Source organism: Liolophura sinensis, chromosome 10 (genome assembly GCF_032854445.1).
Source record: "Liolophura sinensis isolate JHLJ2023 chromosome 10, CUHK_Ljap_v2, whole genome shotgun sequence".
NCBI lineage: Eukaryota > Metazoa > Mollusca > Polyplacophora > Chitonida > Chitonidae > Liolophura > Liolophura sinensis.
In genome coordinates this window covers 11,378,598-11,394,524 of record NC_088304.1, presented here as the reverse complement: position 1 = coordinate 11,394,524, position 15,927 = coordinate 11,378,598, and the positions used below count along the sequence as shown (strand labels likewise).

Genomic DNA, 15,927 nt, shown 5'->3' with positions numbered 1-15,927 from the left:
ATATATTGTGCAAAAACCTATATTTGGTTGGGGGCAGTCTGGAAATGAATGGATAAATGAATTCTACATCACAAACTCCACGAACTTTCAGTTATTTTTGAATTTAGGTCGGTACACGGGAATTTCCTGTCACTTGGCATTGTTACTAATGTCCCATCAACAAAATTGGAGGCGGAGTTCTATAGGGATCGCCTGATCGAACCCACACTTCTTGTGCCAGCGGTTGACAGGCAGAAAATGCTCTTAAATCAGTGGACAGATTTTTCTGTCCACAATAACCTGTTATTCAAGATAGCTGACCGTCTCGAAACAACATTTGCTATGTTTAATTCGTTCTTTGAAGTGCAGTGTCACGCAGCATGAGCCATGCACCAGTATCTAATAGTATCAATGCTCAAAAATACATTTTTTCTCCTGTAATCCCAGGCTGTCGACCTTGTCCCGCTTTGCACCAGACAAGTTAGCATCTGTTTTCATCGGTTCACACATGTAGGGGGTCAGGGTAAGAACGCGGATAATCTCGACGCCTATCGCGTCTTATTGTCACGTGATATACATCCGAAACGCTATAAGCCAATTAAACGATCAGGTGACGTAAAGTTTTTTTTTGCCGTGGATGACGCACGCGCACCATTGTGATTGCAGCCACTGGATTTTTGTTTTCAGGTCATTATTGTGCGCATTTGTTTATGGACAAGAATTCCATGCTGAAGAAGTCAGGCCAATCATGACTTCTGAACGTTAATGCTTGAGGCCACGCTAGGAAATAATGAGTTAATCATGCAGTTCTTTAAAAAAAGACTTGTGTTATCGATTTGCGGACAATTAAATCGTTTACATTGAGGACAAAATCGGCTGGACAAGAATTGCGAGAAAAGTAGCCAAATACACGACTGATGATGAAAGGCCACACGTGCGCAGTGTGAACTGAATCAATCCGCAATATTTGCGACCTTTCGACATTTGGAGAGCTTGATGGAAGCTCCTAAAATGACATGCGCACTGATTGGATCAGGTGCGTGTTCGGAAATCTTGCTTTGAATAAGTGAGCTTTGGTGATAAAGCTGTGTGGCATTGCCATATACAGAGGAGGATTTTTCATCTACCGACATCTAAAGTCTAAACCGATTCTCGGGGAAACCTTCTGGATCACTAGACACCGGGGTAACACGTTTGCCTAAGTGGAGTTATCGCCTAGAATTTAAAATTAGAATTATGTCTATCGGATAAAGCACAATCACCAGTTCTACTAGTTATTTGAATGCGTTATGAATCTATATTCACAAAGAGACTATACGTTGCTGAGTGGAAATCTTGAAGCCTTTTGACGAACGAGTCCGTTCCGCAGTCATGGCCGCTGGTGGATCGAATGGCGCCTATTCTTACGATTACCAGTACTACTGGGACTACATCTATGCCTATGATTTCGCCTCCAGTAATCTGACGCTGGGCAACTTGACCAACATCACCTACGACGTCTACGACGCCTCTGCCATTCCCGACAATGCGCCGGACGGAAGACTCGTGGTCGCCATCTTTGGCTTGATCTTCCTCGTCGGTATCCCAGGCAACACGCTCGTGGTGTATGTGGTCTCCAAGAATGGCGCCATGAAGACAGTGACGAATTTGTACCTGGTGAATCTGGCCATTGCTGACTTGCTTTTCCTGACGCTGTGCATCACCTTTACTGGATCCGCTTACGTCATGTCCTGGCCATTCGGAAACGCCATATGTAAGTATATGCTAATACTGAGCGCACTGACAATGCATGCTCTTCGGTAGCTCTGAGATCAAGTGGTTACGTTCCCAGCTTAGCTTCCACATTAACCGCTCTGAATCGTTACGTTCGCTACCTTCTCGTTTCTGTAATCCAAATTAAGCTCTTGAATATATGCCTCAAATCGATAGAAATTTGACCGTTAATTTTATGCTGTAAAGGTGAAATTTTAGTGAAGTGTGAGCATCCAAAATCTAATATTTTGCTCATTTTATTTTTTATTTATTTGATGGGTGTTTTACGTGGTACTCAAGAACATTTCACCTATATGACGGCGGCCAGCATTATATTGGGAGGAAACCGGGCAGAGCCCGAGGGAAAGCCACGACTATCCCCAGCTTGCTGACAGAACTCCCCACACACGGCCGGAGAGGAAGCCAGCATGAGCTGGACTGGAACTCACAGCGACCACACTGTTGTGTGTCATTGTGCCGCGCTGGTATGGGATTAAAATTCTGGATTCAGCCTAAAATAGCCTGGTGTAATACGCCCCTAGATCTTGATCCTCTCTCCTGCGCTGTGCGCAAGGCTGCAAAGGCGTACAACACGAAACAGATTTTCTGTGATCTTGATGTAACTGAATTCACAATCGTCTTCATGTTCTCTTGTTTTTGGTCTTGAACCCAGTTCGCAAGGGACCACTTATCTTCCACCTGCATTGGTCCAAGGTGCAGAAGTTTGTCAATATACCGTGACGTGTCAATATTGTGTGTTTTTTCCTTGGTGCTCCGGTTCGCTTTAGCCATAACACACATTTTAGTCTGGGGTTTACAATGGTTATGCATGCCTACCTGCCTGATAAATTAAAGAATGGAAATTGAAAATTTACTCATGAATAGTAAGAATAAAAGGAGTTGGTCCGACTGCTAAAATAAAGAAAGAAAATTAATACTGTACTCATGAAAAGTAAGAACAAAAAGATAATCAACGTAAGAAACTTACGTGTGCCTCAGGTAACGAATTGCATGAATAAACCTAAACCGCTAGCTGAAATATGTACATTTGATCAAATGTAGTACAACGACCTAAAGCGTCACACAGGTTAAACCGAAATTATTTATGGCAAAAATCGTTTTTCATCGCCTAACTACTGAGCTCGCAGTTCAAAGTAAGCAAACTCTTCCACATCGAGAAAATCGAAAAAGCCGCCATTTTATTAGTTTTACCCAATAAATCGAGAGGGTTCTCTTTATCCCGCTCCCATGCCTGTTTCCTCAGTGACGTCACGCGAGTACTCTTGCCTTTTTGCTTTATAGTCTGAGCAGAGAGCAGGATAAGCTTACCAGTGACTAGTTTGTTGTAGGTTTCGTAAAGCTCACTTAGCTAAGTTTACCCTTGACGGCATATGTTGTAGAGATATAATGTGCACTTAGCGTAGGGCTATTTAGCACTAAGTATGCTTCGTGAAACCGGCCCATGGTACCATGATGTATTCTGTTTACCATGAATGTGACTGAAGCGGCAGGGAACCAGGCAAACCAGTGACCAGACAAGTGTTTCCGGTTTCTCCAGTATGGCGAGAAATCAGTTCCATTGAGCTCTCAAGACAATGACTCCACGGGAGCTGAACTAGACACATTGACGTTTGTGGGATTCCGCTAATATCTGGTTCTGTCCAGATTAGTAGGGATAGTCAAGCCATACTGATCAGAAAAAGCTCGACTTCTGGACAGGGTGTCCGCGTTACCTAGTGCAGGAAGGCTTCATTTTATACAGTTTCTGTTGGCCTCTGTTTGCCTCGTGTGATCATTGGGCTTTTTCTATAATAGCAGACGCATTTTACACTTCTTTGATGTCTAGAACAGTACTTCAATTGGGAACTTATCAACTCCATCTAGATTGCAACCTTGTGTATCAAGGGACCGATCCTCAGTGTAATAGATTATACCATCCTACCAATTTTCCTACGTAGTCGGCCGGCCGAGCAGCCAGAAAGTGGTTAAAAAACCTTCCGATGGCATTTTTTGTTAGAAGCAGGCATCCATGCTGGATGAGTGTATTAGATTATGCTCTACACGATAGGGCCGGATACCAAGCTCAAATTTGCTTATTTTCGGCCACAGAGGTCAGTTTTGACCACTAGTGGTCAAACTTGGCTATTTTCCAGCGATATTCTGATTGAATCTATAAAACTTGGGCGTTCCAAAATTATACAACTTGTGAGTAAGAAAATGTTTTTAGTGAGTTACGCGCCTATTATAAGTTGTAAACTAAACTCTGTCAAAAAAGAAACGTAACCCCTGTCCTCGGATATCAAAAATTCGTTCGAATAAAGTTATTGCTTCCAAACTAAATTTTAGCCAAATGTAATGAAATTATACACGTTTTTAATGAAGATTACCATCCAAACAACTGCCTTTTCTCTCCTAAGTGTATTTTATTGCTTATGACGTCACAACGCATGGACTGACCCTGTTGACGTCGCACACAGAACCATTCACATGCAAATCATGTCAATGGCAGCTATAGTGTTGGGGTGTATAAAAGCTCATGTGCTGTCGTATTTTATTCATTCATTCGTCGACGAAAGGCAGTCGGTAAAATGCCGCGATTGAGTTCTGCCGACCGAAATATCGCCATTGGTCGTCTTCAAGCCGGAGAAAGTTTTGGTACTATTGCACGACACCTAAATGTTCACAAAACAACGATATCCTGACTTTGGAGCCGTTACAACAACTTTAATTCGACCAACGATCGCCCGAGAAGTGGAAGGCCAAGAATCACCACCCCACTTCAAGATCGGTACATCCGGGTCCTTCACCTGCGTAATCGGCATGCCCTACCAATCCTGACTGCCACACAAATACCAGGTTTGAGGAGAGTGTCGGCTCAAACGATTAGGAACCGTCTGAAAGAAGCGGGTTTACGTGCCTGTAGACCAGTTGTTGGACCTGTACTACGCCCCTTACATCGACGCCTACGACTCAGGTGGTGCAACAACGTAAGGATATGGACTTTACAAAACTGGAGGCGCATCTGGTTTTCTGATGAATCCCGTTTTCTTTTGACACGTCACGACGGAAGACAGCGTGTGTATAGGAGACGTTATGAACGCTTTGCGCCCATCTGCGTCCGGCAGGTGGACAGATTTGGCGGAGGCAGTGTTATGGTTTGGGGAGCCATCTCGTACAACCAGAAATCAGACTTGGTGATCGTTCCAGGGAACCTGACAGCCCAACGTTACATCAACCACGTGTTACAGCCTCACCTTCTCCCCATTATTGACCGACAGACACAGCTTTTTCAACAGGACAACGCCAGGCCTCATACTGCACGTGCAACAATGAACTTTCTGCAGGATTCCAACGTCAATGTCTTGCCGTGGCCCTCTAAATCACCAGACCTCAACCCTATTGAACACCTGTGGGATACTCTGGATCGACACGTGCGTCAACGTCAGCCACCGCCAGAGACGCTTCAACAGCTCGCCGTTGCGTTACAGGAGGAGTGGAGGGCCATTCCCCAGGGGAGAATCCGGTGTCTTATCCGTTCTTGTCCAAGGAGATGCCGTGCAGTGATTGCAGCTCGTGGTGGTCATACGAGATACTGAGGAAGACGCCCCCTGGTGAGCAACTGGTGTCTGTGAGATGACTTTTGAAAAGACAGTTTTAAACATGACCATCTTGATTATTATTCTGCCAAATTTCTGACTTCTGTCTTCAATAAGAAAAAAGTTGTGCCGTCCTAAAAGTAAATATTAAAATCTCTAAAATACGGGGGTTAGCGTTTCTTTTTTGACAGAGTTTACATTGAAATATGTACATGTTCGTGACACAAAAATGCGTTTTTCTCTGAATAACTGCGAACGGCTGATCCAGATAGAGAATTGTATTTTATATAACTACAGGTGTAACCATGCCGGCACAACCAGCTACAGTACTAATCCATGTTAGATATGTAACCCAGAACGTATTCCACCACAACGGAACATAAGTCAAGCGTACAACAGCAGTATTTTGGACATAGCGGTCAGCTGACAACAAATGACAATATATAGCAGTTTTAGAGAAATGTATTACAATATTTATCGGAATTTAAACATTTCTAAAACTGGTACATTGGTAAGTATTTTGGCGTTTTTAATTAGTTATGAGCTTCATATAAGTGGGAAATTATATCAACATACATGGAGATTCGCAACAGTAAAATGGCATTTCTTCCAAATTACAGTAATGGATATATAGGCTACATGCAAAGTATTAAACCTTGCTGCATTCGGCAATATCACGCCAGTTTCTTAATTTATTATTTGTCATCTACATTACCATATAATTCACTGCTGAAAGAAAATAAAAGGTAAAAGTGTTCAGTGTTGCAGTTCAAGAATGATTTTTACGTTTCACACTGCGTCTTAATTGTCATAGTAGAGTCCCTATTCCAGAAATTTTGCGGAGACGGATTGCAACAGAAATCTGCATTACGTGCACACGTAGGAGTGCACACCTGTCTCGCTACATGACACTTGCAGTTTCCCCGGCGACATTTTATCTGACAGCCACAGGAGATTAAATCAATGCAGGCTTGTGGAATTGATGGAATCCGTGCCCACACAATCGCCAAGGCAGCTTCGTCCGTTGACCATCCTCTGCACTAGGATGGGTCTTAGGCAACTAGGTCTGATATATCCGATTGAAGCCAAATGTTCGCTTTATAATCAGCACGCTTCCAATGTAGTTCAAGGGCGTCTTCTGTTGGTGGGAGTATTTCCAGACATTTCTTCCCATTGACAAATACGTCATGTCTTCCTTTGTTTACGCCTCCATGTGGATCTGGTACATTATACAAACGACAGACAAATTCCTGTGCCTGTTCAAAGCCTGTACGTCGACCAACTCCTTGGAGCAGGTTTGGATTATTGACATAAACCTTCCAACTGGCCTTTTTTCTAAAACCGGCGAACGATGAACAGGTATCACATCCTGTGATCGCATGAAAACCCAACAGGTTTTCAATAACTAGTTGAGACAACTTCCTTACTATTTGGTGGACGGGATACCATTTCTGTTGCTTGGAGGAGCCACCGATGATCCACACTTTAATGTCGTTGGAGGCAAAGAAGTGGATCAACAGCAAGAACACATCAGTATCTGTACACAACACCTGGATTCTTCGAACGCCAGTTTTCGCTGCATTTAGGCTGTATAAGATCAGACGTGTGTCAGCTTCTTCGTGGTTAGCGGAGAGTTCCGGTATAGTTCCATGCAGGCTTGACTGTGTCTGGCTTTCGTCGGTAAAGCCACCGGCAGTGATGAGTTCCTGGTTTCCATGAAGATTTTTTCCTTTCATCATCATATCTTCACTAAGGAATCTAGATAAAGACTGATGAGCTGCTCCCGTGCTTGGGGTAGCGGTACATCGCTAAGGTCAATAATTCTCATTGGCTTCTTTTTGCCCTTTGCCCTTTTGTTGCACGATCAAATACAACGTCAACCCTTTGAACCGATGAACTGAAATGTCTTACAACTGTCTTGTAGAACACATTGCTGTGATCTCCAAACGTTTGACAGTCCCTGGGGTTTCCAGGAGATTGGATTAACGCGTGACCATCTACAATTAGACAAGCACATCCGGTGAAAGGGGGTAAAATAGGTGGTGTTGCAAGATTGATATCCGTTGACAAAATACCAAGCAAATCCGACTTTGACGTAGAATTCATCTGACCGTCAGTTTTTGCCAATTATAGAGGCACGATAATTCATGTCCCAGTATCATAGCGAGCTAAGCCTCCCTGCTCGGGACGCATTAAGCATTTGCAGGATTAGCTTTCTGTCGGCTTTAACAACTTTCGTCTTGTGTGATGTTATTACTTTAGTCTTGTAAGGTGTCCCAAAGTTTCCAGAGTTATTCTTTTTTAGAGGATCAAAGAATTTGATACTTTTGTCGAGCAGCCGTGTTTTCACATTTATCTTGACCAGTACTTCTCCTCGTGACCGAACACTCAGTAGGTCGCCCTCAATTTCTTCATTAGCCACATCATTTGTGGTTCGGTCTTTCTGCGGGAGTTCTGGTTCAAGGGTGTCGCCGTCTTGATCTTGATTAGAACTCAACGGTGACGTTCGGATTCGGAAGACGTTGAAGCGGTGAAATTCTCGAAGAAGACTCTTTACAGCAACTTTGTTACCCTGCTGTCGAGAAGGAAGAACGTCTTTACGTCGAGTAGAGATTGCCTGGTCATCGTCTCGTAATCCCATGAGATGCTTTGTTTCATGTGTGATATGCGATCGCTCTGCTCAGGTTGTACAAAAATGGTCTATTGCGGGATCATTGCGGGTTATTCCTACGATGCCATTGGAAAGCTTGCAGATGCGGTTCATCCCTTCCGTTGCGTGATCTACAGGCACCTGGTTAAAGCGTCGGTTTGTGCGTTTCACAACAAAGTTGCCCATGAGGAACTCAGCATGTACTACTGGTGAGTAGGCCTTTCATGTCCGCCAAATACACTGGTCCCCACCTTGTGTAGTTCGTGTGATTGTACACCGTCATTCTTAAAAGCATTGCAGCGAACGCATCCAGATGAAGCTTCCAGTTTCCTTCACGGTCCGCTCGAATGAAGTCAAGCATGATTTCTACCATATCCATATATGATGATCAGGTCAAGCAGGATTTCCACCATATCCATATATGATGATCAAGTCAAGCAGGATTTCTACCATATCCATACATGATGATCAAGTCAAGCAGGATTTCCACCATATCCATACATGATGACCAAAACTGGAAATTAGGATGAACTCCAAACTCAGATTTGAACTCTGCAAACAGTTCTTGTACCTTATTCCGTTTCAGAGAATCGATCAATTGTGTCACATGCTCAGATAGCTGAAATTCGTTGAAACTCCCTTGTTCGCCCGAGGCTTTTACCAGTCTCTCAAAATCTGCATCGGCATAAGTTTGTCGGTTGGTAGATTGAAGCTATTAACTGAACGTCTTCTAGTACATTGATGTTGTCGCAAGAGGCGATAACCAGCTTCCCAGGCTGATAAGGCGTTATACCAGTTGGAATGTAACGCATCCAATCACTTCAAATCGTTTAAGAATATTGGTCGCAATTGATGTGTCGATACGCCTGATTGTGTCCATGCTTATGGTGTGACCTGTAGAATGGAATAGATCACCAGCGTCTCAGGTCGAGTGGCCTGATGTAAGGACAGTCCCAAACCTACATGTTTTGGTGTAAGCTTTCGGTTTTTGGAAACGGCATACACGATGCCCTAGGCCAAGTCACATACAGCACCTTTTCGTGATTGATCCCGACTGATTTCATCTCCATCTTGTTCAAGTACTGGCGTTCCCCCCAACAACACGCCAAGTAACAAATACAGATTTTCCGGAATTATCATCTCAATGTGTTCCTGGTCAATTCCTGTCCAGGCAGATGTGTGACCGGGGGTGTTGTCTAAATCCATTCTTATTTTCAGGACACTGTGGATTAGCTCCTGTTTGTTGTTCTGTCCCGTGGATACATTTGGGAGTTCCATATCATCTTCTGACTCCGATGACACGCTCGGTGTCGCAAGGTTCCTTGCTATTACAAACTCGGATTGGTCACTGGGATACATCAGAAGACATGATTGTAGATTCAAAGGACGCACAAAACTGACGTCATCGTAGAAAGGCTGCCGTCTTGAAAGATACCGAGATGGTTGGGTGTTTGTTTGTGCTTCACAAACCCGTCGGTACTTCTTCCAAAATTCTGCCATGTCATAGACATGGCCCAAGGATAACCCAGCCTGAATTTTCAAACAGAGTTTGTCCAATATAGTGTCAATCACGCTCTTTGAGGACTCTTTTTGTTGCGCTTTCAGCATACGCCGTTCAAAAGCAACCCAACACTTCACACGATATTTTCCTTCAGCTGCTACTAGATCAACGACATTAGCTAGCCTGACTCTCATCGTCAGATCAGGTTCAGCCAATGACAAAATGTTGTCGGACAGCGACAATGTTGCCACATTGTGCATTTGCCGGTGTTTGCGGAAAAAATGCATAAAACGAGCCACGTTCTATAGTGATTTTAAAATCCATATTACTCAGATTAGTGTGCCCTTTTGTAACTCAATTTAACAATATATACAGGGGTAAGTAATCATGAATAAATAATAAATCTGGACACACTGGGTTTCATTCCTTAAACCCAGTCAGATTTTTGGATTGCAATCGTAACCTTATGGAAAGTTTAGCACGAGAGCATATTTTTAAGTGATTTTATCATAGGTATGTAAAAAAAGTGTTTTGTATCGTAGTTCCATAATGTGCTTGAGGTGTAAAATTTTAATTTCAGGTAAACTTGTGAATTACCTGATGGTGGTAGGTGGGCGTCAATGTGAGCTGTATGGACGTCTGCCTGTTCGTCTTGGCAGTAATGTGCATTACCTCAGGAGAAGTACTTTATTTCCAGGTGAACTTGGGAATTACCTGATGGTCCCAGATGGGCGTCAGTGTGAGCTATATGATTGTCTGTCTGTGCCCCCTTGTAAGTAACGTGCATTAACTCAGGTGATGTACTTTATTTTCAGGTAAACTTGTGAATTACCTGATGGTGGTAGGTGGGCGTCAATGTGAGCTGTATGGACGTCTGCCTGTTCGTCTTGGCAGTAATGTGCATTAACTCAGGTGATGTACTTTATTTTCAGGTAAACTTGTGAATTAGCTGATGCTGGCGACCATGGGCGTCAATGTGAGCTGTATAGACGTCTGTCTGTTCGTCTTGGCAGTAATGTGCATTAATTCAGGTGATTTACATGTACTCTGTTTCCAGGTAAACTTGTGAATTACCTGATGTTGGCGACCATGAGCGTTAATTTAGCCGCTCTTTATTTCCAGGTGAACTTGTAAATTACTTGAGGGTGGTAGGTGGGCGTCAATGTGAACTGTATGGACGTCTGTCTGTTCGTCTTGGCAGTAATGTGCATTAATTCAGGTGATTTACATGTACTCTGTTTCCAGGTAAACTTGTGAATTACCTGATGTTGGCGACCATGAGCGTTAATTTAGCCGTCCTGATAGTAACGCGCATTAACCCAGGTGATGTACTTTATTTTCAGGTGAACTTGGGAATTACCTGATGGTCCCAGATGGGCGTCAGTGTGAGCTATATGATTGTCTGTCTGTGTCCCCTTGTAAGTAACGTGCATTACCTCAGGTGATGTACTTTATTTTCCGGTGAACTTATGAATTAACTGATGGTCTCAGATGGGCGTCAGTGTGAGCTGTGTGAACGTGTCTGTTCGCCGTGGCAGTAACGTGCATTAAGTCTGGTTCTCTACTTCATTTTCAGGTAAACTTGTGAATTACTTGATGGTTGTGACTATGAGTGTAAGCGTACTCACTCTCGCAGCCATGTGTATCGACAGGTACTACGCCATCACCAAACCCATTCGGTCCAAATTGTTCAGGTAAAGAACCATTCACCAGTTAGGGCTCATTTTTGTAGATAATTTTGGCCGAACATCTGTTGACCCAAACTGTCAACCACTTGTATGGCGATATCCACTTCATTACACCATTAACGCGAATTCCGACAAATAATTACGGTATGGCCGAATGTACGTAAATGGGAAGCAGTCATCCGGAATTCCATGTACTTCTGCCGTGCATGCGGCAAACACTTCCTCTTCAGTACAAATGAGTATTGGTGATCCCGTAGTTTTGGTGATATGATTTGTTAAAGTTCCCTCCAAATTTACCCTATCCCGCTATTTGGGGATATTGTACTTTTGAGGATTCGATTTGTTAAAATTCACCCCAAAATTATGGTATTCTCAAAACTCATTCTTACTGTGAAACCTTTCGGGGCTAAAATTATTCTGGTGTGTAGTCTGCTGTTCGTTCCTGCCTTTGGGATGACGCCTTGCAATCTATCAAGAGCACTCTCTCTTTGAGCGTGAAGCGGGTGATGAATTGAATCTGTCCATCCATAAAGATGGCAGCTTCACGCGATTGATTAACGTAGTGAAAGGGAGATATGATGCCACCTTGGTGCTATAGCCAATACTTGTAGCTAAGTTTTAAAAAAAGGAGAAAATTCGCGTTCAGAATTAGAATGTTGCGTGACATGTAACTGTATCCCGATTTCGTACTCATCTTAAGGATGATGTTTACAGTCACAGTCGGGGCCCGCGTGGATCAGTTGGTTAGCGCGCTAGCGCACGATTATGACCCAGGAGCCTCTCACCAATGCGATGGCTGTGAGTTCAAGTCCAGCTCATGCTGGTTTCCTCTCCGGCCGTACGTGGGAAAGTCTGACACCAACCTGTGGATGGTCGTGGGTTTCCCCCCGAGCTCTGTCCGGTTTCCTCCCAACATAATACTGGCCGCCGTCGTATGGGTGAAATACTCTTGAGTACGGCGTAAAACACCGTACCGTAAAACATCAAATAAATAAATAAATACAGTCGCAATCTATTGCTCTCCAAAACCGAGATAAACATAATGCCGTTAGGTGTCTCGGAAAGATATACAAGCAGCCATTGTGTCAGTAGGTTACGGCGCTGAGCTAGAATGTTTTGATACTCCAGGAAGAGAAAACTGTTTGTGCTCACATTCTTAAAGGTCACATGAAAGGCTTTGATTTTACTTTTTAAAGTACAGATTATGACATATAGCAGAGCAAACAAATTTTTTCAAACAGTTTTCACTTTGGGAGTAAAATTTGCTTCAAAGTACACTTTTCTTAGGGCCCCAAAGAACAGTCCGGAAAGTAAGTAGCTTCCGGTGGTGACGTCGAGGAATACCCCTGTTTAAAAAGAATTCTGTGGAGGACAGAGCCAACGGGTCCGGTAGAATGGGGGCAGGTGTGTGGAAAACAAACCGATTGGGGGCGGATGTAGGGGCGGGGAAGGGGCGCTAAACTGGCCGGAAGAAGCCATGCAGTATCTGTATATATGCCACCTTACCCACACTGTTACGACGGGGTTCACCGGGCTCGGGGCACATGGGGGGTTCCGAGTTCTGAGCAAGATCAACGATGACGTAATTTCTGAAAAAAATCCGACCGTTTAAGGAAAATATGCATAATATAGAGGAGTAATTAACAGGTAAAGAAATACACCCCTTTAACAAACATCTGACATTTTTTGTGCGAGAGATAACATGATTGGCTAATGTTAAAATTTCCTCTGGGACATGAGGATTGTAATTTAGTAATTTATTTATTTATTTGATCGTTGTTTTACTCTGTACTCAAGAGTATTTCACTTATACGACGGCGGCCAGTATTATGGTGGGTGGAAACCGAGCAGAGCCCGGGGGGAACCCACGACCATCCGCAGGTTGCTGCAAGACCTCCCCACGTACTGCCGGAAATAAAGCTAGCATGAGCTGGACTTGATGTCACAGCGATCGAATTGGTGAGAGACTCCTAGTCTAGCGCTAACCAACTGAGCCACGGAGGCCCCGATTATAATTTAAAACACGTTCGTGAATATACCACATGTCGTTTGAAGAGCCTATATTTTGGACAAGTAGCAAAATATGTCTTTTTGAACAATACATGGGGATAAATATGTGAGGCGAAATACTCCAGTTGTCTTCATTTTAACCAGAATTGTGTAATGTAGAAAACCAGTCTAAGAAAGTTTATATGAGTTTCAGGAAAAATAAAAAAAAAATATATCTGCACTGTCAACTAAAACAAATAAAAGAAGGAAATGATTACCATATAGATAGACCTGATTACCATATCGATAGCCCTAATAACCATGCAGTCAAAAAAGTGTTTGCTTCTCGAAACCATACCTGTATGTACCTTTATTGGTGGTAATTATTTATGTTAGAACTTATTTTTTGTTATCTTAAAATTAACAGTTTTATAGGAGAATAGTACACTTTTGCATTTAGCGATACTTGTAGTTTACTTTTAAGGTTAAATTAGCATGTTAGGTGAATTTAGCACAGTAATGTGTAACGAAAATGGTAAAAAGAAATAACCAAAAACAAAGGCCACGCGGCCATGGTTATTGTAAAACATGTTCGGAAGTTTCTAAATAAAAGACTCTTTCTAAATGGTTGTCAAAATGATAATTGCTTATATTGGGCCAGTTCTAATGCTGAAGCTTCCCTGCTTTCGTACTGGATTATATGTAATGCTGATGCCTCCTTGCTTTCATATTGGGCCAATTCCAACGCCGTTACTTCCTTGCTTTCACACTGGATTAAACCCAATGCTGATGCTTTCCTGCATTCACATTGGTCAGTTCTAATGCCGAGGCTTCCCTGTTTTCATACTAGGCCAAATCTAATGCTGAAAGTTCTCTGCTTTCACACTGGACAAATTCTACTGCTGAAGCTTCCCTGCTATCATACTGGAACAAATCTAATGCTGATGCTTCCCAGCTTTCACACTGGACAAATTCTACCGCTGAAGCTTCTCTGCTTTCATTCTAGACCAAATCTAATGCTGAAACTTCCCACCTTTCACACTGGACAAATTTTACTGCTGAAGTTTCTCTGCTTTCATACTAGACCAAATCTAATGCTGAAATTTCTCTGCTTTCACACTGGATTAAATCTAATGATGATGCTTCAATGATTTCAGGACGATCCGTAGGACAACCATCAAGCTGCTCTCCATCTGGGGACTCACAATGATCAGTCAGATTTCTGTGGCCGTCATCTCACAGACTGTGGAATTCTGGGACAAGGGACAAGAGCGGAAGTACTGTGTGGAGAAGTTTGCCGACTTCCGATATCGCCAGGCCTACACTTTGTTAGTTTTCGGCATTCTCTTTGTGGCACCTTTTGGAATAATAGCCATCTGTTATTTGCGCATGTCGAAATTTTTGTTAAACAGCGTCCGGCCGGGTGAAACGCAGCTGACCACAGGAACTGTGAATGCTTTAAAATCTCGCCGCAAAGTGGCGCTGATGATGCTTGTGGTGACGCTAGTGTTCGGTCTTTGCTGGCTGCCACTTCATATAGTGTACCTGAAAAGTGATTTCGGACCGTCCGGATACAGTTCATTCTTTGACTATTTCAAGGTGGCCGCCCATTGTTTGTCCTACGCAAACAGCGCCGTAAATCCCCTGATCTACTGCTTCATGAGTAAGCACTTTCGCCAATGTTTCAAAATGGCCTTACCGTGTAAAGGTACCGCCCAGCAGACGTTGCCTGTGGCTGATCCAGAAGCACTTCAAATACCGCTATTTCCCCGCCGGAGACAGAATTCGGACGTGCACATGCGCATAAACGTGGACAACGTTCCCGAGCGGGAATTACAGCCGCCGTCTCCAGTGAATGAAATTGAAGAAAACCATGAGCAAAGCCAGCAACGCAAAAGAAGGGCCAGATTAGATACCATGTCAACTAGTACTTAGCTATGTACAAGGCACGTGGAGAGGATGAGGACATGATTAAATATACATACATGTATATACAAATATCTGGTCAGCTGCGTGTATGTATATATCCATCCATTGGTTGGACATTTTGCAGTTTATCTTGAATATGACCTGGATATTATATATAGACAATTGACATTCATGAAAAACGACACCAGTCATGCACTAAGCGCGGCACACATGAACCACCTCGAACAGCACGCCCATGGCGACAAAGCGATAAGGCAATTATATGCTCCAAAGAATATTTTTTGGTGGCTAATTGGAGACTATAATTTCTTCATCTGGAAAAACGGAAATTACACATTGGCCTTGACTGTTTGTTTGTAAATAATGATCTTTACTAATTACAGCACGTATAGAGTGATTAATAAACGAACATCAAGCTGCATGATATTTGAAAGTGCAGTGCAGATATTTTGTTAAAAGTGAGGAATTGCTTTAAACTGTTTCTTGCACATTTGAAACCCATTTTCAGCTGACGTTTGTAGTGTTGCATGAAACATTCATCCGGTCTGTGAGTGAGTGAGTGAGTACTTAGGATTTAACGTCGTACTTAACAATTTTTCAGTCATGTGACAACGGAGGACTCCTAAGAGTGCATGCGATGTATCTCCTTGTTGCAGGACAGATTTCCACTGCTCTTTAATGCTCCCTTAATGCTGAACGTCAAGCAAGGAAGCATCAAATTCCTCTTTAAAGGTCTTAGGTGTGACCCGACCCAGGATTGCTCCTGGATCTACCGGCCCCGAAGCGGACGCTTTACCAATTCCGCCATCTGTGCCGGTCTATGATCAAAGATATTTTGGACTG

General features: G+C 43.2%; 1 protein-coding gene across 1 annotated transcript; it reads left to right on the top strand.

Moving 5' to 3' along the window:
* The first annotated feature begins 1,350 nt into the window (after window positions 1-1,350).
* Window positions 1,351-15,090, top strand: LOC135476884 (galanin receptor type 1-like). The gene is made up of 3 exons (XM_064757028.1): window positions 1,351-1,732; window positions 11,055-11,172; window positions 14,313-15,090. The coding sequence occupies exons 1-3, from the start codon at window positions 1,351-1,353 to the stop codon at window positions 15,088-15,090; spliced, it is 1,278 nt and encodes a 425-aa protein (XP_064613098.1).
* Window positions 15,091-15,927: the final 837 nt, after the last annotated feature.

Coding starts and splice junctions, on each gene's coding strand:
- LOC135476884 (XM_064757028.1), top strand. CDS start 1,351: ATGGCCGCTGGTGGATCGAATGGCGCCTATTCTTACGATTACCAGTAC. Junction 1,733..11,054: donor GCCATTCGGAAACGCCATAT/GTAAGTATATGC, acceptor CTTCATTTTCAG/GTAAACTTGTGAATTACTTG. Junction 11,173..14,312: donor ATTCGGTCCAAATTGTTCAG/GTAAAGAACCAT, acceptor CAATGATTTCAG/GACGATCCGTAGGACAACCA.